The 25,871-nt window shown below is 45.9% G+C and overlaps 1 protein-coding gene across 1 annotated transcript in view; it reads left to right on the top strand.

Annotated features, from left to right (window-relative positions):
* Positions 1 to 25,871, top strand: part of LOC143278107 (dynein axonemal heavy chain 6-like) — a 119,882-nt gene that overhangs the window by 25,342 nt on the left and 68,669 nt on the right. Inside the window, exons 20-39 of the mRNA XM_076583139.1 lie at positions 125 to 268; positions 1,697 to 1,906; positions 3,778 to 3,990; positions 4,482 to 4,662; positions 5,090 to 5,186; positions 5,405 to 5,565; positions 5,989 to 6,077; positions 10,050 to 10,196; positions 10,436 to 10,546; positions 11,148 to 11,273; positions 11,617 to 11,772; positions 12,698 to 12,859; positions 13,948 to 14,085; positions 15,478 to 15,631; positions 17,197 to 17,468; positions 18,667 to 18,879; positions 21,007 to 21,192; positions 21,844 to 22,040; positions 23,329 to 23,512; positions 24,176 to 24,403. Coding sequence (XP_076439254.1) covers positions 125 to 268; positions 1,697 to 1,906; positions 3,778 to 3,990; positions 4,482 to 4,662; positions 5,090 to 5,186; positions 5,405 to 5,565; positions 5,989 to 6,077; positions 10,050 to 10,196; positions 10,436 to 10,546; positions 11,148 to 11,273; positions 11,617 to 11,772; positions 12,698 to 12,859; positions 13,948 to 14,085; positions 15,478 to 15,631; positions 17,197 to 17,468; positions 18,667 to 18,879; positions 21,007 to 21,192; positions 21,844 to 22,040; positions 23,329 to 23,512; positions 24,176 to 24,403 — 3,369 coding nt within the window. The remainder of the gene's footprint in view (positions 1 to 124; positions 269 to 1,696; positions 1,907 to 3,777; positions 3,991 to 4,481; positions 4,663 to 5,089; positions 5,187 to 5,404; positions 5,566 to 5,988; positions 6,078 to 10,049; positions 10,197 to 10,435; positions 10,547 to 11,147; positions 11,274 to 11,616; positions 11,773 to 12,697; positions 12,860 to 13,947; positions 14,086 to 15,477; positions 15,632 to 17,196; positions 17,469 to 18,666; positions 18,880 to 21,006; positions 21,193 to 21,843; positions 22,041 to 23,328; positions 23,513 to 24,175; positions 24,404 to 25,871) is intronic.

The following is a 25,871-nucleotide window of genomic DNA, read 5'->3' as shown; positions in this document are numbered from 1 at the left end:
ATCTATCTTCCTGTTTGTCTGTCTGTCTGTTTGCCTGCCTGTTTGTCTGTCCGTCTGCCTGCCTGTCTGTCTATCTGTCAGTCTCCCTGTCTATCTGTCTGTCTATGTGCCTGTGTGTCCCCAGGCCCCGTTTGAAACCCTGGACCCTGAGGACATGAACCAGACCACCCTGAAGTACGCCAAGAACGTCATGCAGCTGGAGAAGGGTCTGCCGCCCAACGGCGTCGTGCCGCTGCTCAAGGATAAAGTTGACATCATGCGGGAACGGGTATGGATGGATTTGGTTTTTTTCTGTTTTGTTTGGATGTTGGTGAGGCAACACTACCAGATGTGTGAATCAGACAATGCTACCACATGTGTGAATCAGACAACACTACTACATTTGTGAATCAGACAACACTACCAGATGTGTCAATCAGGCAACTCTACCAGATGTATGAATCGGGCAACACTACTACATGTGTGAATCAGACAACACTACCATATGCGTGAATCAGGCAACACTACTACATGTGTGAATCAGACAATGCTACCACATGTGTGAATCAAACAACACTACCAGATCTGTGTATCAGACAACACTACCAGATATGTGAAACACTACCAGATGTGTGAAACACTACCAGATGTGTGAATCAGGGTCGGGCTACATAAAGCAATCTTTTTAGTGATAACTTTGCTTAGAGTTCTGAATGTTCCTAAGTGTATGAAATTTACTGTGGAATCGGGAACAGTCTTAATGACAAGCAAACTTAGCGCTGCTAAATTGGCTCATGCAACCCACCCCAGAATCGGAATAAATTCATTATCTCATGAGAGAAATTAAGCATGTTTAGGATGTAGGTAAGACAGGGTGACCATAAGGAAAGGCTAGAATTTGTTTTTCTGTTTTGTTTTGGGTGTGTGTAAGATAATTTTACCAATTGTGTGAATCAGAATCAGAATAAATTCATTATCTCATGAGAGAAATTAAGCATGTTTAGGATGTAGGTGAGACAGTGTGACTGTAAGGATAGGCTGGAATTTTTTTTCTGTTCTGTTTTGGTTGTAGGTTAGACAGTCAAACCAATGGGTAAAAGGGTGGGCTGGAATTTTTGTTTAGTTTTGTGTTGAATGTAGGTGAGCACTGCCCTGCCACTTGTGGGGAGTGAACCCAAGAGAATGTGATGTGGAGAGAGGGGTGGAGGGGGGGGGGGGGGGGCTCCTTACAGCCACACCTTCTTCCCCCATCCCCCATTGTTACCCCTATCCCCCCTCCCCCCACCTACCTTCCTCACCACATGCTCTCATCCACCCAGTGCTCACCCACACCCATCACACACCCTTTTTTCCTTGTTCATTTATAAAGCATTACAGATGTAGACAATTACCAACTTAAAGATATGTTTCCAACAGTTTTCCTTATGAGCTTTATGTGTGTGTTTTACGCAACCATATTTTTTGTTGCATAACCCGCATGAATCAACCACGACAGATTCATTTGCAAGTTGATGTTGGTTGTATAATAATGGAAAGAAGAACAAAACCCTTGTAAACAAGCAAGGTCAGAGGTAAAAGGTCGAGGTCACAACATGGCGTATTTAGTAAAAGGTTGAGGTCACAACATGGCTTATTTAGAACATGTGAAAGCCTGACAGAAGCACACATCACACAGGAGTGTTGAAGGCGGTGCCTGTCTTGTGTGTCCTGGAACCAGCTGCCAGTGATCACGGACCTGAGGAACCCCACCCTGAAGCAGCGGCACTGGGACGTTATCGAGGAGGTGCTGGAGTTCCACTTCACAGAGGACGAGCCCCTGACCCTGGGCCGGCTGGAGAGGATCCATGCCTTCCGCCACTCGGAGCGCCTCCAGGAGATCTCTGGCCAGGCGTCCTCTGAGGCCAGTCTGGAGGCCATCCTCAAGAAGGTGGGTTCACGGTTTCTTTGTGTCAGGGAGGGTTCAGGGTTTCCTTGTGTCAGGGAGGGTTCAGGGTTTCCTTACGTCCCCCTTTGTGTCAGGGAGGGTTCAGAGTTTCCTTGTGTCCCCCTTTGTGTCAGGGAGGGTTCAGGGTTTCCTTACATCCCCCTTTGTGTCAGGGAGGGTTCAGAGTTTCCTTATGTCCCCCTTTGTGTCAGGGAGGGTTCAGAGTTTCCTTGTGTCCCCCTTTGTGTCAGGGAGGGTTCAGGGTTTCCTTGTGTCCCCCTTTGTGTCAGGGAGGGTTCAGGGTTTCCTTGTGTCACCCTTTGTGTCAGGGAGGGTTCAGGGTTTCCTTGTGTCCCCCTTTGTGTCAGGGAGGGTTCAGGGTTTCTTTGTGTCAGGGAGGGTTCAGGGTTTCTTTGTGTCAGGGAGGGTTCAGGGTTTCCTTGTGTCCCCCTTTGTGTCAGGGAGGGTTCAGGGTTTCTTTGTGTCAGGGAGGGTTCAGGGTTTCTTTGTGTCAGGGAGGGTTCAGGGTTTCCTTGTGTCCCCCTTTGTGTCAGGGAGGGTTCAGGGTTTCCTTGTGTCCCCCTTTGTGTCAGGGAGGGTTCAGGGTTTCCTTACGTCCCCCTTTGTGTCAGGGAGGGTTCAGGGTTTCTTTGTGTCAGGGAGGGTTCAGAGTTTCCTTGTGTCCCCCTTTGTGTCAGGGAGGGTTCAGGGTTTCTTTGTGTCAGGGAGGGTTCAGGGTTTCCTTGTGTCCCCCTTTGTGTCAGGGAGGGTTCAGGGTTTCCTTACGTCCCCCTTTGTGTCAGGGAGGGTTCAGGGTTTCTTTGTGTCAGGGAGGGTTCAGAGTTTCCTTGTGTCCCCTTTGTGTCAGGGAGGGTTCAGGGTTTCTTTGTGTCAGGGAGGGTTCAGGGTTTCCTTGTGTCCCCCTTTGTGTCAGGGAGGGTTCAGGGTTTCCTTGTGTCCCCCTTTGTGTCAGGGAGGGTTCAGGGTTTCCTTACGTCCCCCTTTGTGTCAGGGAGGAAGGTGGCAGAACAATAAACTTGCCTATCTACCAATACAGTGTCTGAGAGGTCTGGGTTCAATTTGAGTTTCACCCTACCTCCCAAGTTTGACTGGGAAATAAAACTGAAAACCTAGTCATTTGGATGAGACAATAAACTGATTTCCCATGTGCAGTACACACTTGGCGCATTGAAAAAGAACCCATGGCAGCATAAGTGTTGCCCTGGCAAAACATTTTGTAGAAGAAATCAACTCTGATAGGTACACAGTTGTATATGCATACACTCAAGGTATGACTAAGGGAGTTATGTTACTGGACAGGCATCTGCCTAGCAGATGTGTTGTAGTGTGTATGGGTTTGTCCGAACACAGTGATGCTTCCTTCAGAAACTCGGTACTGCAAGGATGATGTACTTGCAATTCTTGTAAACTGATTTTCATGTTGGTCCAATTTTAAAAAAACATGTGCGTGTTGGTGGTCCTTTTTTTTTTCTTTTTCTTCTCCATATGTATTTATTTTTCTTTCCTTCTTTCTTTCTTTCTTTCTTATATTTGCATCTAAAAATGATTAGAAATGTTATTTAAAAAATAGGTACTGCAAAGATCACAATTTGAGGAGCCTTCCCCCATTGCCTGGAACATTTTTAGCAGTAATTTTAAAATTTTACGAACTAAAAGAATGTTGGTTTGTGTAGATGATATCACAGTTTGCCTCTCTTGTCAGTGTGTTTATAATGATTGTTCTAACCATTGTCAGGATCAAAAGAACAATGTACATCTCTGGAACACTTTGTTTCATACTTGCTGAGTTGTGAAACCCGACTTTCTTGCTGTGATCACCAAAAAACAAAACAATGTTATTTATCACTGCACAGGTGGAGGACTCGTGGAAGACAATGGAGTTCATGGTGCTGCCTCACAAGGACTCCAAGGACGTCTACATCCTCGGTGGCACCGACGACATCCAGCAGCTTTTGGACGACAGCAACATCAACATGGCCACCATCGCCTCCTCCCGCCATGTGGGGCCCATCGAGTCCCGCGTCAACGAGTGGAGCAAGCAGCTGGACCTGTTTGGCAAAACCCTGGTAAGGATTATGGACTGGACTGACTTAAAATCAACAACGACAAAAAAAAAAAGAAAAAAAAGGAAAAAAAAGGTGCTGTAGCAGGATCTGTTTGGCAAAACCCAAATGACTGTGGAAATGGCTGACGTAAAGGTCAACATGTGGAAATGGCTGACGTAAAGGTCAACATGTCCCCCTTAGAATCCACTCTTCCACTGTAAGTCACTCAGTCAGTCTTGCAACACTACCAGGACTATTATTATTTTTATTGTTACTGTTTTTATTTATTATGTTTATTTCATTGTCATTATCATCGTCATTATTATTCTTGAGGGGATGTTCCCAGTAGGATGGATGGCTAAACTGTCAAAGGTTGTGGCTGTACTTGGAGAACATCTGCTCTTGCTATCATTATTATTATTGTTATTGTCTTTATTGTTATTATCATCATTGTTATCATCATTACTGTGACATCATCATTACTATCATCATCGGTGTGACACTGCCGATAGGACGAGTGGCTGAACTGCCAGAGGTCCTGGCTGTACCTGGAGAGCATCTTCTCAGCGCCAGACATCCAGCGCCAGCTGCCGGCGGAGGCCAAGATGTTCATGCAGGTGGACAAGTCCTACAAGGATATCATGCGCAAGGTCAACAAGGTGCCCCTCGCCATCCGTGCGGCCACGCAGCCCGGTCAGTGGTCATGTCACGCCTGTGGTGCTGGTGTTGTGGTTCGATTCTTGTCGTGTTCCCTGGTGGTGGTGTCAGGATGGTGTTGTGGTGTGTTGTGTTGTGTTGTGCTGTGCTGTGTTGTACTGTGCTATGTTGTGTTGTGCTGTGCTGTGCTGTGCTGTGCTGTGTTGTGCTTTGCTGTGCTGTGTTGTATTGTGTTGTGCCATGCTGTGTTGTGTTTTGTTGTATTTGAATTGCATTGTACTGCATTGGATCATATTGTATTGCTGTGTTTGAATTGTGCTGTATTGCATCTTATTGTATTGTATTGCTTTATGTTATGTTATATTGAATTGCATTGCTTTGTATTGAAATGTAGAGTGTGTGTGTGTGTGTGTGTGTGTGCATGTGTGTGTGTGTGTGTGTGTGTGTGTGTGACTGTGTGCAGGCTTGCTGGAGATGTTCCAGAACAACAACGCCTTGCTGGACCAGATCATGAAGTGTCTGGAGGCGTACCTGGAGTCCAAGAGAGTCATCTTCCCTCGGTACGTCCTCTCCCTCCCCCCTCCATGACTTTAAACTTTCCGTAACTTCTGATGTCCTCATGTCAAATCAGAGTCGTAGGATAGTGAACACACACACATGCATGTACGCACGCATGCACATTTGTGTACACACACACACACACACACACTGACCATCATCTCCATTCCTTGTCATTTTACCCCAAATACGACCACATGATTCACATTTTCCTTTGCAGATTCTACTTCTTGTCGAACGACGAGTTGTTGGAGATTCTGGCGCAGACCCGAAACCCTCTGGCTGTGCAGCCACACTTGCGCAAGTGCTTTGACGCCATCTCCAAGCTGGAGTTCGCTGTGGCGCCCGCCCCTGCAGAGGGCAAAGCCACTCCGGAGACTGGTCAGTGGCTTGGCAAAGGGCGTGTGGCTGTGGGTGTGGCTGTCTTTGTGTGGGGCTGTTTGCACAGTGTGTGAGTGTGTGTGTATGTGTGTGTGCGTGCATGCATGCATGCGTGAGTGCAGGTATGCATGTGTGTGTTTGTGTGTATGTTACAATGTGTATGTATGTTTGTGTTTGTATGTGTTTGCTAATGTTTTTGTGAGTGTGTGCATGCACATGCAAGCACACTTGTGTGTTTATATATTAGGTACATATGTGTGCATTGGTGTACTTGCGCACGCGCCTACCCCTTTCAAAGTGTGTTAACACACGCCATGCACATGAAGGTGGTGGGAAGCACACAGACATGTCCAGCAGCACACACACTGACGTGTATGCCCCCCCCCCCCCCCCCCCCCCCCCCCCCTCCTCCCATGTGTCCAGGAGAGCCAGAGAAGCCGGCAGAAGTGCAGTACACCAACGACATCCTGGCCATGATCTCCCCCGAGGCTGAAAAGGTGTCGCTGGGCAAGGTAGGTCACTGTCCCTCAGCCTGTGTCTTGCCATCATGTGGAGGTAACCACGTATTGGCTGCCTTGTTGTTCAGGGTTGGGGTCTTGGTCCTGTGAACATCTGTCTCTCCTCTACTTTCTCTTTCTGTAACCAACAGATGGTTTGCTGTGCTGAAGGTGTGTTCTGCTGTGCTGGATGATTTTTTTGTGTCTGTTTTCATTTCCTGCAGAAATCTGACGTGGATTACAGGACCGATAACTGTGCGTTTGATGTTTTGCATGAAAGTGCGCACACACACACACATGCACGAATATTGTGGTATCCTTTTAACACACACACACGCGCGCGCACGCACACACACACACACACACACACACATGCACACATGCGAGCGCAATACAATACAGTGAAATGCAATCCATTTTGCAATCCAGTCTTGTCCAATACAACACAGTATAATACAATACAGTACAACGCAACACAACAAACACCGTACAACACAACACAACGCAACACAACACAACGCAACACAACACAACACAACGCAACACAACACAACGCAGCACAACGCAGCACAACACAACACAACACAATACGACGTAATGTAGTGGTGACATGACTGGTGCCCACAGTGTCCGAAGGCAAAATGGAAGACTGGCTGGGTAAAGTGGAGGAGGCCATGTTCTCTAACCTGTAATACAACACAGTGCAATGCAAAACAGTGCAATACAATACAATACGGTGCAATACAATACAATACAGTGCAATACAATACAGTGCAGTACAATACAGTACAATACAATACAGTACAATACAATACAGTGCAATACAATACAGTGCAGTACAATACAATACAGTGCAATACAATACAGTGCAATACAATACAGTGCAGTACAATACAGTGCAGTACAATACAGTGCAATACAATACAGTGCAATACAATACAATACAGTGCAGTACAACACAGTGCAATGCAAAACAGTGCAATACAATACAGTGCAGTACAATACAGTGCAATACAATACAGTGCAGTACAATACAGTACAATACAATACAGTGCAGTGCAATACAATACAGTGCAATACAATACAGTGCAGTACAATACAGTACAATACAATACAGTGCAGTACAATACAGTACAATACAATACAGTACAATACAATACAGTGCAGTACAATACAGTACAATACAATACAGTGCAGTACAATACAATACAGTGCAATACAATACAGTGCAGTACAATACAGTGCAATACAATACAGTGCAGTACAATACAGTACAATACAGTGCAATACAATACAGTGCAGTACAATACAGTACAATACAATACAGTGCAGTACAATACAATACAGTGCAATACAGTGCAGTACAATACAATACAGTGCAATACAATACAGTGCAGTGCAATACAGTGCAGTGCAGTACAATACAGTGCAGTACAATACAGTGCAGTACAATACAATACAGTACAATACAATACAGTGCAATACAATACAATACAGTACAATACAATACAGTGCAGTACAATACAGTGCAGTACAATACAGTACAATACAATACAGTGCAGTACAATACAGTACAATACAATACAGTGCAGTACAATACAATACAGTGCAATACAATACAGTGCAGTACAATACAGTGCAGTACAATACAGTACAATACAATACAGTGCAGTACAATACAGTACAATACAATACAGTGCAGTACAATACAATACAGTGCAATACAATACAGTGCAGTACAATACAGTGCAATACAATACAATACAGTACAATACAATACAGTACAATACAATACAGTGCAATACAATACAATACAGTGCAATACAATACAGTGCAATACAATACAATACAGTGCAATACAATACAGTACAATACAATACAGTGCAGTGCAATACAGTACAATACAATACAGTGCAGTACAATACAGTGCAGTACAATACAATACAGTGCAATACAGTACAGTACAATACAATACAATACAATACAATACAGTGCAATACAATACAGTGCAATACAATACAATACAGTGCAATACAGTACAGTACAATACAATACAGTGCAGTACAATACAATACAGTGCAATACAATACAGTGCAGTACAATACAGTGCAATACAATACAGTGCAATACAATACAGTGCAATACAATACAGTGCAGTACAATACAGTGCAATACAATACAGTGCAATACAATACAGTGCAATACAATACAGTGCAGTGCAATACAGTACAATACAATACAGTACAATACAATACAGTGCAGTGCAATACAGTACAATACAATACAGTGCAGTACAATACAGTGCAATACAATACAGTGCAATACAATACAATACAGTGCAATACAATACAGTGCAATACAATACAGTGCAGTACAATACAGTGCAATACAATACAGTGCAGTGCAATACAGTGCAATACAATACAGTGCAGTACAATACAATACAGTGCAGTACAATACAGTGCAGTACAATACAATACAGTGCAGTACAATACAGTGCAATACAATACAGTGCAGTACAATACAGTGCAATACAATACAATACAGTGCAGTACAATACAGTACAATACAATACAGTGCAGTACAATACAGTGCAGTACAATACAATACAGTGCAGTACAATACAGTGCAATACAATACAGTGCAGTACAATACAATACAGTGCAATACAATACAGTGCAATACAGTGCAGTGCAATACAGTGCAATACAATACAGTGCAGTGCAATACAGTACAATACAATACAGTGCAATACAATACAGTGCAGTGCAATACAGTACAATACAATACAGTGCAGTACAATACAGTGCAATACAATACAGTGCAATACAATACAATACAGTGCAATACAATACAGTGCAATACAATACAGTGCAGTACAATACAGTGCAATACAATACAGTGCAGTGCAATACAGTGCAATACAATACAGTGCAATACAATACAGTGCAATACAATACAGTGTAGTACAATACAGTGCAGTACAATACAGTACAATACAATACAGTGCAATACAATACAGTGCAATACAATACAGTGCAGTACAATACAGTGCAGTACAATACAGTGCAATACAATACAGTGCAATACAATACAATACAGTGCAATACAATACAGTGCAATGCAAAACAGTGCAATACAATACAGTGCAATACAATACAGTGCAATACAATACAGTGCAGTACAATACAATACAGTGCAGTACAATACAATACAATACAGTGCAATACAATACAGTGCAGTGCAATACAGTGCAATACAATACAGTGCAGTACAATACAATACAGTGCAGTGCAATACAGTGCAATGCAAAACAGTGCAATACAATACAGTGCAATACAATACAGTGCAATACAATACAATACAGTACAATACAATACAGTGCAGTACAATACAGTACAATACAATACAGTGCAATACAATACAATACAGTGCAATACAATACAGTGCAGTACAATACAGTGCAATACAATACAGTGCAGTGCAGTACAATACAGTGCAATACAATACAGTGCAGTGCAATACAATACAGTGCAATACAATACAGTGCAGTACAATACAGTGCAATACAATACAGTGCAATACAATACAGTGCAGTGCAATACAGTGCAGTACAATACAGTACAATACAATACAGTACAATACAATACAGTACAATACAATACAGTGCAGTACAATACAGTGCAATACAATACAGTACAATACAATACAGTGCAGTACAATACAGTGCAGTACAATACAGTGCAATACAATACAGTGCAATACAATACAGTGCAGTACAATACAGTGCAGTACAATACAGTACAATACAATACAATACAGTGCAATACAATACAGTACAATACAATACAGTGCAGTACAATACAGTACAATACAATACAGTGCAATACAATACAATACAGTGCAATACAATACAATACAGTGCAATACAATACAATACAATACAAAACAATACAATACAGTACAATACATGACTGGTGTCCACAGGGTCTGAAGGCCAGAGGCAACGTGGAGGACTGGCTGGGTAAAGTGGAGGAGGCCATGTTCTCTAACCTGCGCCGTCTGACCAAGTTTGCCATCGGCGACTACGAACGACGTCCACGTGAGGAGTGGGTCCTCAACCACTGTTCTCAGGTGTGTGTGTGTGTGTGTGTTTGGTATTATTGAGGGAGATGTGTGTGAATGTGGATGTTACGTTATTGATTCTACATTTGTAAACACAAAAAATGCAGCTATCAATAGACTCGGTGCTGGCTTAACTTGACTGAATCTGCCTTTGTGAAGAAGTTTGGCTGTGAATAGAGTGTGTGGGAAGCATGGGGCAGTGTGATCACCATGGTGACGAGGGAGTCTGTGTGTGTGTTGTGCCACAGGTGGTGCTGACAGTGTCCCAGTTGATGTGGTGCCGAGACATCACGGAAATCCTGGAGGGAGACTTTGATCGGCTGGAGGCCATGCGAGAGTTTGAGACCAAGAGTTATCAGGTTACTGTGCTGTGGTGGTGTGTGTGGCAGTTGTGTGTTTTGTGGGGTTGTGTTGTTGTGTGGTGTTGTTTTGTTGTGTTGTGTGGGGTTGTGTTGTATGGTGTGTTATGGTGTTATGTTGTCGTATGTGGTTATGTTGTGTGGGGTTGTGGTGCTGCGTTGTTGTGTTGTATGGTATGTTGTGTTGTCAGATGGTTTTGTGTTGTTTTGTTGTACAGTGTTGTCTTGTTTTGTTCTTTGGTATTGTTGTGCTTTGTTTTTTGGTATGTGTTTTGTTGTTTTGTTTGGTTGTGTGATATTGCATTGTTTTGTTTTGTGGTGCTTTTCTTGTTTGTGTTGTCATGCAAATGGTGTTGGCAGTGATGAGTTTGTGTTGTTACCAAGAGGTGGTGTTTTAGATTACATTCTGGTCTTCTCATGTGTGGTTGTTGAGCTCTGCAGTGTTGTCATATCTGGCCTCTTGTATTGTTGATCACACACACACATCTCACACACCTGCACAGAGATTGTCTGTGTTTCTGTGTGTATGAATGTTTGTTATATGTGTTTATTCATGTGTGTGTGTGTGTGTGTGTGTGTGTGTGTGTGTGTGTGTGTGCAGGATCTGAACAAACTGGCGGCCATTGTGCGAGGAGAGCTGCCCAAACTGGCGCGTTCTGTGCTGTGTGCACTGATCACCATTGATGTGCACGCCAGAGACATGGTCACTGGAATGGTCAAACGAGAGGTGCGTGTGTTCATTTCTCCCTTCGTCCACTTGATGTGTTGTCACTAAAAGGGATTTTTTAATTTTTTAAAAGTACAAACATATGAATGAAAGAAAGAAGAAAACACATACACAAAAAAAGATTGGAAAGAATAAGAAAAAGACCCACATACATTATAGATAATTGATCATTACAAATATGATTGATAAAAAAATGTCAGTTTGCAATATTATTAGTATTATTATTGATTCTTATTCTTATCCTCACAAAATCAGTTTACAAAAAAATCAGTCAGTCTGCAATATTATTATTATTATTTGATATCTTCTTCTTCTCCTCATTATTACTATTGGTTGCATGTAGGTGGACAAAGTGACGGACTTTGAGTGGCAGAAACAGCTGCGCTACTACTGGGACCCTGATCTGGACGACTGTGTGGTGCGCATGTCCATCTCCTTCTATCACTACGGCTATGAGTACCTTGGGGCCTCCCCCCGCCTCGTCATCACCCCCCTCACTGTGAGTACCCCTGTCGCAGGTGTTGCTGAAGATTTATTTGGTTTAGTTGCAGTTACGGTAAAAAGATACTTATCATACAAGATGAAGGTATTGATGCAGGACTAACAGAGAGCAGGCAGAACGTGGTCCCATGGCAGAGCACAAGGCTTGAAGTCAGAGTCACACAAGGTTTTTGAACATCCTAAGTTACTGCAGAACTAGTTAACAATAAAGAGTAGTAACTCTCTCCATTGACAGTGTACACAACTTCAAGTCAGTGCTGATTATGCTACCAATTCGGCTAGCGTGCAGGTGAATGAAAGGCACATTGGAACAAAGCCAGACACTTCCTCAGAAAGGAAGGCCTGTACTTGTTCTTTGCACAAGCGTTAGAACAGATTATGAGTGGACAGCTTCAGTGCATCCAACTTTCTTACCTTTCTTACTTACTGCATACTGAAGGAGGGGTGGTCTGAAGCATCTTGACAGCTTTCTTGTCAGTCTTCTTTTTACCTGAAGTATCTCACTGCATAAAAAAAACACACACAAAAAAAGAAAAGAAAAGAAAAAAGATGAGGTTTACTAGCTGTGTAAATGATGAAGAAGAGAAGACATAACAGCCAGCTTGGTGAAGTGGGCAGCATTCAGCCCTGAAATCACCCCTGTCTTGACTGGATGTTAGCACCATGAGGTGATGATATATGATGTGATGTGATGTGATGTGACATGAGGTGATCGGATGCGATGTGATGTGATGTAACATGATGTGGTATGATGTGATGTGACATGATGTGACATGTCTTATGGTGTGATGTGATGTGACATGATGTGACATGTCTTATGATGTGATGTGATGTGACGTGATGTGACATGTCTTATGATGTGATGTGATGTGATGTGACATGTCTTATGATGTGATGTGGCATGACATGGTGTGCTGTGACAGGATCGCTGCTACCTGTGCCTGATGGGAGCCCTGCAGCTGGACCTGGGTGGAGCGCCAGCAGGTCCTGCAGGTACCGGCAAGACAGAGACCACCAAGGACCTGGCCAAGTCTCTGGCCAAGCAGTGCGTTGTCTTCAACTGTTCCGATGGCCTGGACTACAAGGTGGGTGGTGGGGACACTGCGGTACAGAATCCGACAGTTTATTCAGTTCAGGCCCTGGCCCTGCATCAACAGGGGGCATGGGTACAACTTTACATGTCTCGCTGTCATTGTTAGTGTAAGCATTGGAACTTCTTCCTTACCCCACTACCACCAAAGCTAAGATACAGGTGTCTCTCTTATCAAACTTCTTCCTCACCCCACTACCACCAAAACTAAGATACAGGTGTCTCTCTTATCAAGCGTCTTCCTTACCCAACTACCACCAAAGCTAAGATACAGGTGTCTCTCTTATCAAACTTCTTCCTTACCCAACTACCACCAAAGCTAAGATACAGGTGTCTCTCTTATCAAACTTCTTCCTTACCCAACTACCACCAAAGCTAAGATACAGGTGTCTCTCTTATCAAACTTCTTCCTTACCCAACTACCACCAAAGCTAAGATACAGGTGTCTCTCTTATCAAACTTCTTCCTAACCCCACTACCACCAAAACAAGTAAGATACAGGTGTCTCTCTTATCAAACTCTTTCCTTACCCAACTACCACCAAACTAAGATACAGGTGGTCTCTCTTAACAAACTTCTTTTTACCCAACTACCACCAAAGCTAAGATACAGGTGTCCTCTTATCAAACTTCTCCTTACCCAACTACCACAAAGCTAAGATACAGGTGTCTCTCTTATCAAACTTCTTCCTTACCCAACTACCACCAAAGCTAAGATACAGGTGTCTCTCTTATCAAACTTCTTCCTTATCCAACTACCACCAAAGCTAAGATACAGGTGTCTCTCTTATCAAACTTCTTCCTTACTCAACTACCACCAAAACTAAGTTACAACTTACAAGTGTCTCTCTACAGCACAGCACAGCACAGCAAAGCACAATACAACACAACACAGTGACCTCTATGTGCAGATGATGGGCAACACAACACAGCAGAGCACAACAGAATGGCACAACACAACAGAATGACACATCACAACAGCATGACACGGCACAACGGCACAACATAACACAACGGCAGGACACAACGGCACAACATAACATGATGGCACAACACAGCACAGCACAGTGCCCTCTGTGTGCAGATGATGGGCAAGTTCTTCTCGGGCCTGGCCCAGTCCGGAGCCTGGTGCTGTTTTGACGAGTTCAACCGCATCGACATTGAGGTGCTGTCCGTCATCGCTCAGCAGCTCATCACCATCCGCAACGCCAAGGCACAGAAGGTGGGTTGGGAGTACTGAAAGTAGTGGGGGGGGGGGGGGGGGGGGGGGGGGGGCCTGAGGGGGGTAAGGGGAGATATAGGATGGAGGTGTGGGCGTGGGTGAGGGGGTGAAGGTGTTACATGTGTGTGTGGGGGTGATGGGGTGAGGATGAGGGGGGTAAGCAGAGATGTGGGGGAGGGGTGTTGGTGTGGGTGAGGGGGTGAAGGTGTTACATGTGTGTGTGTGGGCGGGGGGGGGGGGTGAAGGGGGTAAGGAGAGATGTGGGGGAGGGGCATTGGTCTGGGTGAGGGGGCGCAGGTGTTACATGTGTGTGTGTGGGGGGGGAGGGGGTGAAGGGGGTAAGGAGAGATGTGGGGGAGGGGCATTGGTGTGGGTGAGGGGGTGCAGGTGTTACATGTGTGTGTGTGGGGGGGGGGGGGTGAAGGGGGTAAGGAGAGATGTGGGGGAAGGGCATTGGTGTCTGTGTGAGGGAGGGGGTGCAGGTGTTACATGTGTGTGTGTGGAGGGGGAGGGGGGAGGGTGAAGGGGGTAAGGAGAGATGTGGGGGAAGGGCATTGGTGTCTGTGTGAGGGAGGGGTTGCAGGTGTTACATGTGTGTGTGTGGAGGGGGAGGGGGGAAGGGTGAAGGGGGTAAGGAGAGATGTGGGGGAGGGGCATTGGTGTCTGTGTGAGGGAGGGGGTGCAGGTGTTACATGTGAGTGCGAATCTGTGTGAGTGGGTGTGGGTTGGGGGAATGTGTGTGGCTAGGTGGTTAGAAGTGTGTGTTTGTGTGCAAGTTTGTGGACATGGGTCCTTATTATAATAATCTGTGTGTGTGTATGTGTGTGCGCCCGCACATGCGTGCGTGTGTGTCTGTGAGTGTGAGTGTGTGTGAGTGTGTGTGTGTGTGATAACTGGAGACACACACAAACACAAGTTAGTGTTCAGCAGTCATGGTGTTGAAGAATCTCAAACCCTGTGAACATGCTCCCTGATTTGTTGCCCTCACTCTCTTCTCTCTCTCTTTGTCTCTATGTATCGCTTTGTCTCTCACTGTCTCTCTCTCTGCTCCCCATATATATATATATATATATATATATATATATATATATATATATATATATATATATATATATGTCCATTATCTCTATGTTCAGTGTGAATTTTTCATCACAATAATCTTATTTACAGTAAATATTAGACATTGTGTTATTGGAAACTGATAGTGTGACCTGTATAGGATTTCCCTTTTCAGTTAAGGGGCTTAGGCCTGAATCTGAATCAAACGTTTTCCCCCTTCAGTTAGGGACATAGGCCTAAATCTGAATCAAACATTTTCCCCTTTTAGGCTTAGGCCTAAATCAAAATGGAACATTTCATGCTGGTACTGATGGTGACCGTCTGTGTGCACAGCTGTCACGGTTCATGTTTGAGGGGCGAGAGATCAAGCTGCTGCCCACCTGTGCCGCCTTCATCACCATGAACCCTGGCTACGCCGGCCGCACAGAGCTCCCAGACAACCTGAAGGCCTTGTTCCGCCCCATCGCCATGATGGTGCCAGACTATGGTCAGTGCTAGGGGGGAGCTGATAGTGATGTAGTTATGATGGTGGTGGTGGGTGAGCTGATAGTGATGTAGTTATGATGGTGGTGGTGGGTGAGCTGATAGTGATGTAGTAATGATGGTGGTGGTGGGGAGCTGATAGTGATGTAGTTATGATGGTGGTGGTGGGTGAGCTGATAGTGATGTAGTTATGGTGGTGGTGGGTGAGCTGATAGTGATGTAGTTATGATGGTGGTGGTGGGGGAGCTGATAGTGATGTAGTTATGATGGTGGTGGTAGGGGAGCTGATAGTGATGTAGTTATGATGGTGGTGGTGGGGGAGCTGATAGTGATGTAGTTATGATGGTGGTGGTGGGGGAGCTGATAGTGATGTAGTTATGATGGTGGTGGTGGGGGAGCTGATAGTGATGTAGTTATGATGGTGGTGGTGGGGGAGCTGATAGTGATGTAGTTATGATGGTGGTGGTGGGGGAGCTGATAGTGATGTAGTTATGATGGTGGTGGTGGGTGAGCTGATAGTGATGTAGTTATGGTGGTGGTGGGGGAGCTGATAGTGATGTAGTTATGATGGTGGTGGTGGGGGAGCTGATAGTGATGTAGTTATGATGGTGGTGGTGGGTGAGCTGATAGTGATGTAGTTATGATGGTGGTGGTGGGGGAGCTGATAGTGATGTAGTTATGATGGTGGTGGTGGGGGGGGGAGGTGATAGTGCTGCAGTTATGATGGTGGGGGTGGGGGTGTCAGTGGTTAACGATGATGATAACAATGATGATGGTGATAGTTGACCATCATGGTGCCATAATATCGTCAGTCACCTGATGGTGGTGGTGGGGGGGATGGGAGGGGAGGTGATAGTAATGTAGTTATGATGGTGGTGGGGGGGGAGGTGATAGTGATGTAGTTATGATGGTAGTGGTGTTGGTGTGGTTGATGATGAAGATAACAATGATAGTAATAAGCAAATGGTTACTGTGACAGTAATGTAGAAATAGTGGTGGTGGTGGTGGTGATAGTGATGAATGTGATAGTGGTGTAATAATGGTGGTGGGGGTGGTATTGATGTGTTAGTGATGCTGTTGATGTAAGTAATCACAATGGCAATTGCTGTAGCATTGACGATGGAGTGGGAGGAGTTGGAGAAGGTTGTGGGTGGGACAAGTGATGGTGGGGAAGGGGGGGGGATGATCTGTGGTGGCATGAGCTGGGAGTAGGAGAATGGTGTGTGTGTGTGTGTGTGTGTGTGTCCGTGTGTGTGCATACATGCATGTTTTCATGCATGTGTAAATGTGTGCGAGAGTGCGTGTGTGTTTGAAATGGATGAACCCTTCAGTGCAGCAATAAATGAAATCAAAAGTTCTAACACTTCTTTCTCTCTCTTTTTATATCCACTTTGTCACAGTTCTGATCACCAAGGTGATCCTGTACCCAGAGGGATTTGAGTACTCTAAGGCCTCCCCATTTCTCACCCACCCCCCATCCCCCACCCTCTGATATTTTGAATTATGGCCCTACATCTCATATTCCTCAAAACAGCGTCCATGTTCATCTCCTCCCCCTGTTTGTGACAGTTCTGATCGCTGAGGTGATCCTGTACTCGGAGGGGTTCGAGTCCTCCAAGAACCTGGCCCAGAAGATGACCCAGATGTACAAGCTGTGCTCAGAGCAACTGTCGCAGCAGGACCACTACGACTTTGGCATGCGTGCCGTCAAGTCCGTGCTGGTGATGGCCGGGTCCCTGAAGCGGCAGAACCCGGACAAGGCTGAGGATGTGGTGTTGATCCGTGCCCTGAGGGACAGCAACCTGCCCAAGTTCCTCAAGCAGGACGCCCAGCTCTTCCAGGTCAGGGGGTGGGGTTGGTGGGGGGTGTGGGGAGGATGAGGGAGGTTGGAGACAGTCAGTGTGCCCCCTGGTTCCTCAAGCAGGACACACAGCTCTTCCAGGTCAGGTAGGTGGGAAGGATGTTGGAGGGAAAGGGGGATATGTGGGGGGTGAGGGGAGGTTTGGGACAGCAGTGTGCCCCCAGGTTCCTCAAGCAAGACGCTTAGGTTTTCCAGGTCAAAGGGACGCGGAGGGGGATGTGGGGGGGGGGGGGGAGGGGGTGATGAGTGGAGGTTTGGGACAGCAACGTGCTCAAGCAGGATGCTTAGCTTTTCCATGTCAGGAGATGGAGATGGGTAGGGTGTGGGGGGTGGGGGGGATGAGGGAGGTTTGGGACAGTAAAGTGCTGCTTGGTTCCTCAAGCAGGATGCTCAGGTCTTGCAGGTCAGGGAATGGGGAGGGTGTTTTGGGGGTGTGGGTGTGTGTGTTGGGGGGGATAGGTGTGGGGGGATGAGGGAGGTTTAGGACAGTTCAAGCCCATCTCTTCCAGGTCAGAGGATGGGTGTGTCTGGAGGGGTTGGAATGGAAGGAGGGGGGGGGGATGGGGGATAAAGGGATGAGGGGGTTAGGGTGGGGAAGGGGGAGAGGGGGGCAGCTGCTACAGGTATGGGAGGTGTGTGGGTTTAAGTGAAGGGAGGAGGGGGATGGTGTGATGGGTGTACACAGTGCACATTTCTATGACCTTTAACCTGTCCAAGGCAGTTTCATTTCCAAACAAGGGCGTACGATTTATTGTATTATTCAAGATCCATGTTTCTAGGACTATCAACCTTTCACATGTCCAACAGAGTTCCATATCCTACAGGGGGTGTAGAACTGGCTGTGTATGGTGCACATTTCTAGGACTTTTAACACGTCCAAGGCAGTATCATTTTCCACAGGAGGCTTAGAACTGACTTTATATGGTGCACATTTCTAGGACCTTTAATGTATGTCCAAGGCATTTCCTGTAGGGGATGTAGAACTGGTTTTATATGGTGCATATTTTCAGGACCTTTAAGCTGTAACATGTACAAGGCAGTGAGGTATCCTACAAGAGGTAGACCTGACTGTAGCTCAGTGCACATTTCTAGGTACTTTAACCTTTGACATGTACCAGGCAGTGAGATATCCTCCAAGGGACGTAGACCTGACTAGCACGGTGCACATGTCCCTACAGGCCATCCTGCAGGACCTGTTCCCCGGGGTGGAGATCCCCGAACACGACTACGGACGCCTGCAGCAGGAGATTCTGCACGTGCAGGAGACAAGGAAGCTGCAGCAGGTGATGTCCCAGGTGAAGAAGGTGATCCAGTTCTATGAGACCATGATCGTCAGGCACGGCGTCATGCTGGTCGGCCCCACCGGCAGCGGCAAGACCACCGTCTACGAGGTGAGGGGTGGGGGGTGGAGGTGTTGGTTGGGGGGAGGGAGGAAGACACGGGGAGCACACAATGATGCCAGCTGTTACGATTTTGCCGTATTTTGTTACACTCGATCACAATTTGTTCCGACGTCATGCCAACATCAAAATTATTCTGATGAGTTCGTTTTCAACAACATAGCATCTCAAGAATGCATCAAGTCATTGACTGACACTTGCTACAGTGTGCCTGTCTCAGGTGACCTCCTGAGGAAGCATTAACAGAGCACCAGTAAGAGACTGGACAGTGGAAAAGAAACCTAATGTGACAACCACAAACAGCCTCTGGTAGCAGTTACACTGGGTTGCAGGTGGGCCCAAGTGTTTGTATGCCTCGTAGATAAAATGTACATTTGTTGATGTGGCTTCCTACCAAATTTCCTGATTGTTCCTACAAACACTTGACAGGGGTTGACATCTCTGGTCACAGGATGTCAGTGGTCGCAGTTTTATTCAGAGGGGAATAGTTGATTGAATCAGCACAAAATCCTGTTGTGTGCTGCTGAAATGAATGGAGGAATCAGCTGTTAGAAGAACCCTAACAGTTCAGTAACTGAGCGAATCAGTCAGGATCTTGGAGTCATCTGTCACACACATGGACGGGAACACCATCTGCAAAAGCCCAGGTTTTGACACGCAACCTGCAGACCTGGAGGAATCTGGTGAACAGTTGTGTGTGGCATCCGAATGGCTCTTCACAGAGTTAGGGGAGGAAAAGGACAATGTTTGGATTGGTTTCCGGTTAAGGTTTAAACTTAACATGGCACTAATTTTCCATTTCTGAGGGGTTTTGGTGAGTGAAAATGAATGGTGGATAAATCAGTATCAAATCTCTCTCTCTCTCTCTCTCTGGAAATGAATGGCGGATGATAAATAAATCTGAGTTCTGAAAATGACTGACTGACTGAACTGGTAATGGAAAAAAACACTAACAGTTCAGTATGTATGTTCTTTGGTCTCACATTGATTCACATAGTATGTTTTACAACAGTTCAGTAACTCAGAATAAATGTTGAGGGATTTTCTGGAAAGTTGTGTCAGTCCAACATGGGTGCAGCATCCTTGCAGATGTGGACTGTGTCAAGTAGCAGAAAGTGTCCTTACTCAGAATTGAAAGTTTGAGTCACCTACAACATTCAGTGCACTGACAGTGAGAAACCATAGAAATATACAAGTTCAAACTTTTGTTTCTGAGTAAGGACAGTTTGTTCAACATGTGTCTGGAAGCTGCAGAATGTGTGGCTGCTGAATGGTTGGAGAGCTGGATTCTCTCTCCACTTGCCTGAGTGGGTTATGGATGGGGATTTTTCTGATCTCCCACTTCAACATAATATGTGCAGACCTGCTGCTGCCTGAACCCCCTTCTTGTGTATATACATGCAGATAATTAAAAACGCATGTCAAAGATCCTGTAATCTATATCAGCGTTCATTGGGTAATAGAAACAAGAACATACCCAACATGCACACTCCTAAATATCTGGCTGCATGTTTGGTGGGGTAAAAATGGTCATACACCAAGCTCACTCATGTATACAAGTGAACTTGGGAGTTGCAGCCCATAGACGAAGAGGAAGTAGAATCACACTTGTGCATACCAGAGAACATGGGAGTTGCAACCCACGAACAAAGAAGTAAATCACACTTGTACATATCATGAACGTGGGAGTTGCAGCCCATGAACACAGGAGAAGAAGACAGGTGCAATAGCCGAATGGTTAAACCTGAGGGTCCAAGGTTCAAATCTCAGTAATGGTGCCTGGTGGGTAAAAGGTGGAGATTTTTCTGATTTCTCAGGTCAACATATGTGCAGACCTGCTTGTGCCTGAACCCCTTTCATGTGTATACGCAAGCAGAAGATCAAATACGCACGTTAAAGATCTGTAATCCATGTCAGCATTTGGTGGGTTATGTAAACAAGAACATGCCCTGCATGCACAACCCAGAAAAAGAAGTTTGGCTGCCTAAATGCAGGGTAAAAACGGTCATACATGTAAAATCCCACTCATGTCCATACAAGTGAACATGTGAGTTGCAGCCCATGAACGAAGAAGAAGAAGCACAGATCTGTAGTGATGAAGAGTGGTGTTGTGTGCAGGTGCTGGCGGAGACCCTGGAGAACCTGCACAATGAGGGTCTGGACGACCCCTTCTACCAGCCGGTGCACACCTTTGTGCTGAACCCCAAGTCCATCACCATGGACGAGCTGTACGGAGGGGTGGACAAGCTGACCATGGAGTGGCACGATGGCCTCATGGGAATCACCGTCCGCGGCGCTGTGCAGGTGGGGGTGGGGGGCATGGAGGGTGGGGGGGAGGGTTGTGGCAGGTGGGGGGTTGTAGGTCTGTTTGGGGCGAAGGGTGATTGCTATCATAGTTTTTCTATTATCATCTTATTATCCATGGTATCGTCCTCCTCAGTATCATCATGGTTGTCATCATCCCCCTGCTTGGCTGTTATTGAGGTCATCCTCCTGTTGTCACTGCATTAACTATAGTGAAGTGGTGACGGAGTGGTCATCAACAGAAGGGTTGTCCCTGGCAAAATCCTGGAGAAAAATCCACTCTACATGTATGTGCGTGTGCCTGAATGAAGCCTGACTGAATGACACAGGAAACGAATGATGAGCACCTAAAGGTAGCTGTCAGTCGGCTGTACCCAGGTAGGCAGCCTGTTGTGTGAATGACCCGGTATTTGTAAAGCACTTAGAGCTTGGTCTCTGACTTAGGACAGGTGCAATAGAGCAATGTCTCTAACTGAGGATAGGTGAAATAGAGCAATGTCTCTAACTGAGGATAGGTGAAATAGAGCAATGTGACTGAGGATAGGTGCAACAGAGCAGTGTCTCCGAGAAAAGGTATATTAGAGCAACGAGGATAGGTGCTGTGTAAGTGTCCATGATGATTGATAAGACAGGGAGGCGGTTGTGTGGCAGGACACGTCAGAGGACCACCAGTGGATTGTGTGTGACGGGCCAGTGGACGCGCTGTGGATCGAGAACATGAACACGGTGCTGGACGACAACAAGATGCTGTGCCTGGCCAACAGTGAGCGCATCAAGTTCACCCCCTTCATCCACATGCTCTTCGAGGTCCAGGACCTGGCTGTGGCCTCCCCTGCCACCGTCAGCAGGTCAGTGCTTCCTGCAGTGTGGCACAGTGCTTAACTCATTCTACTCCAGGTGTGAGTTAATTAACTTGTACCATGATGACTTCCCCTGTGGACCAGGTACGAGTATTCTTGTACCAACACACTGTTCTAATTTTGTTCATTCTTTGCTTGGTACAGTTGGTATTTTAAACTGAACAGTTTACGGATTCAACTCATTTTACTCCTGGTTCGAGTGAACTCGTACCATGATGACTTCCCCTGCGGACCAGGTACAAGTATTCTTGTACCAATGCACTGTTCTAATTTTGTTTATTCTTGATTATGCAGTTGGCATTTTAAACTGAACTGTTTACAGATTCTGAAAGCCTGAAAACGAAGCTTTGTTCAACTCATGAAATCAACAGTTCTCCATCGATTTTCCCCGTTTTAGTGAACAACCCTGTTTTTTCTGCAGTGGTCTCATGTGGTGCTGGGCCAGGGGAGATGTAGCAGGCTTGTAGCTGTGGGGCAGAATGAACACTGTGTCTGTGAGGGTCTGGGTTTGAATCCCTGTCTCGCCCTTTCTCCCAAGTTTGACTGAAAAATAGAATCGATTGTCCAGTCTTTCAGATGATCCACAAAACAGAGGCTCTTGGTGCACTGAAAAAGAACCCATGAAAGATAAAATAATATATATGCATGCACTCAAGGCCTGACTAACATGTAGAGTTATACAGCTGGTTTGGCATCTGCATAGCAGATGTGGTGTAGCATATATGGAATTGTCCAAACCTATGCACATTCTGTCTGCTTTTCTGTCAACATGTCTGTCAGTCTCTTTATCTATATTCTTATGAATGTGATATTGGGTTTTTATCTTTCCTGTTTTCTTTTGTTATTCATTTTGGAATCAAAACTCAAGCCTAACAAGGAATTATTTTGCATTTTTCTTTACTTTTCAAGTCAATTGATCTGAAATATGTTGAGCTATTTAAACTGGATACAAATGTGAAAAAAGGGAGTGAGAACAGGTGAGGTGTAATGACACATGTGTGGTGTGGGTACTGATGACACAGGTGTGGCATGGTGTACTGATGACACAGGTGTACTGATGACACTGGTGTACTGATGACACAGGTGTGGCATGGTGTACTGATGACACAGGTGTACTGATGACACTGGTGTGGCATGGTGTACTGATGACACAGGTGTACTGATGACACGGGTGTGGCATGGTGTACTGATGACACAGGTGTACTGATGACACAGGTGTGGCATGGTGTACTGATGACACAGGTGTACTGATGACACAAGTGTATTGATGACACAGGTGTGGCATGGTGTACCTGGACCCTGAAGAACTCAAGTGGCTGCCGTACGTCCAGACGTGGATCAACAGCTGGAGCAACAAGCTGAGGGAGGAGACCAGTGAGTACCTCCTGGACCTCTTCAGCAGATACATTGAGGACGGACTCAAGTTCGTCAACAAGAAATGCGAGCAGGCCATCAACCAGGTGAGAGAGAGAGAGAGAGAGTGGGGGGAGGCAAGGGACAGAAAGAGTCTGACAGAAAAAGAGAGGGAGAAAAGAGGAAAGAGAGAGAGGGAGAGAGGCAGAAGATGATAAGAGGGAGAAGAGAGAGAGGGAGCGTCTAGTCTTTCAGGTGAGACAATAAACTGAGGTCCCATGTGCAGCATGCACTTGGCGCACTGAATAAGAACCCATGGCAACGAGAATGTTGTCCTCTGGCAAAATTATGTAAAAAGAAATCCCCTCTGATAGGTATACAAGCATACAAGCAGTGCACTCCAGGCCTGACTAAACACAGTGGATTATGGTGCTGGTCAGGCATCTGCCTAGCAGATGTGGCATAGAGTGTATGGATTAGTCCAAACACAGTGACACCTTGAGAAACTGAAACTGTTGGCGGGGAAGGGAGGAATAATAATATCAATAATAGTTTATTTCCATTGCGCCTTTCATTAAGATACAATACTGCTCAAGGCACATTCACAAGTAAAATATAACATAAAAGAAACACTCTACACAAAAATCACAACCACATGTAAAAATCTCCAAAACTATTCCATGTGAACAACACATTCACCCCCAAACAGCCTCTTCTTGAGAAACTGAAACTGAATCTGTGTGTGTGTGTGTGTGTGTGTGTGTGCGCAGGTGGATGTCAGCAAGGTGGTGACGCTGTGCAAGCTGCTGGAGGCCCTGCTGTTCCCGGCACGGGGCGGGCCCGACATGCAAGGGGACCCCAACAAGCTGCACGTGCTGGTGTGCACCACCTTCGTCTTCTGCTATATTTGGGCCATCGGGGGCAACATCCTGGACAAGTACTGGGACGCCTTCGATACCTTTGTCCGCAACCAGTTTGAGGACAACGGGGACGCCAAGGTGGGAGTGGGGATGGGAGTGGCTGGGGGCGAGGGGGTGTTGGGGGTGGATGGGGAGAAGGCAGTGTGGAAGTGGGGTGGGGTTGGGAGTGGTTGGGGGCGAGGGGGTGGATGGGGAGAAGGCAGTGTGGAGGTGGGGTGGGGTTGGGAGTGGCTGGGGGCGAGGGGGTGTTGGGGGTGGATGGGGAGAAGGCAGTGTGGAAGTGGGGTGGGGTTGGGAGTGGTTGGGGGCGAGGGGGTGGATGGGGGTGGATGGGGAGAAGGCAGTGTGGAAGTGGGGTGGGGTTGGGTTGGGAGAGGGATGATGTGGTGTGTGTGTGTGTGTGCGTCTGCAGCCAGTTTGAAGACAATGGGGATGCCAAGGTGGGTGGGGGTGGGGGTGGGGGCAGTGTGAGGGGTGAGGTGGGGGGGGGGTTGGTGTGGAGGGTGGTGGTGGTGGTGTGGGGAGAGGTGAGAAGGTGGTGTGGAAGCAGGGTGGGGTGGGGGTGGGAGAGGGATGATGTGGTTTGTGTATGCGTGTGATTGCGTATGTGTGTACTGTGTGTGTGTGATTGCGTATGTGTGTGTGTGTTTATTTGAGTTTGTGTGTGTGTACTTGTTTGTGTGTGAGTGTGCATGTTTGTGTGTGTAGGCATGTGTGTATGTGCATGTATGTGTGCATGTGTGTGTGTGTGTGTGTGAGTGCATGTATATGTGCGTGTGTATGTGTGTGCATGCATGTGTGTGTGTGTGTGTGTGTGAGAGAGAGAGAGAGCGTATGTGTGTGACTGTGTGTCTGCGTGTGCATTTTTCTTCAAGGTAAATGCAACCTAGAAATCAAACTTATGTTTTTGGACTGGGTAGAATGTCAGTGTTTGGTAGATACGAACACAGTTCACATTGTTTTACACACCACAACCTCCAGAAATGGAGAATGTCAGTGTTTGGTAGATATGAACACAGTTCACATTGTTTTACACACCACAACCTCCAGAAATGGAGAATGTCAGTGTTTGGTAGATACGAACACAGTTCACATTGTTTTACACACCACAACCTCCAGAAATGGAGAATGTCAGTGTTTGGTAGATACGAACACAGTTCACATTGTTTTACACACCACAACCTCCAGAAATGGAGAATGTCAGTGTTTGGTAGATACGAACACAGTTCACATTGTTTTACACACCACAACCTCCAGAAATGGAGAATGTCAGTGTTGCATTCAGCAGTGCAGTGCCCCTGTAACCAGACCAGGTTTCTTGAGCAGTCACACTGACAAGAGTTAACAATAACTTATAAAAATTTATGTCTTAGCTTGAATATATTTTTAGAGTAATGCGCAGTTTTGCTTTGTATTCAGTCCTTGTTGGGTTTTTTTTAATGATTTTCTGGGCATTCGTTTGTATTTTTAAAAAATCTCTAACACATCCAGAAAGAGAGGAGTGATTGGGGCGCCGTGCCGCAGCACAGCAGACCTGTTCACCGGA

The sequence above is a fragment of the Babylonia areolata genome, chromosome 35 (genome assembly GCF_041734735.1).
Source record: "Babylonia areolata isolate BAREFJ2019XMU chromosome 35, ASM4173473v1, whole genome shotgun sequence".
Lineage (NCBI taxonomy): Eukaryota > Metazoa > Mollusca > Gastropoda > Neogastropoda > Buccinidae > Babylonia > Babylonia areolata.
The sequence above is the reverse complement of the archived record's forward strand: the minus strand, read 5'-3'. Positions and strand labels throughout refer to the sequence as shown.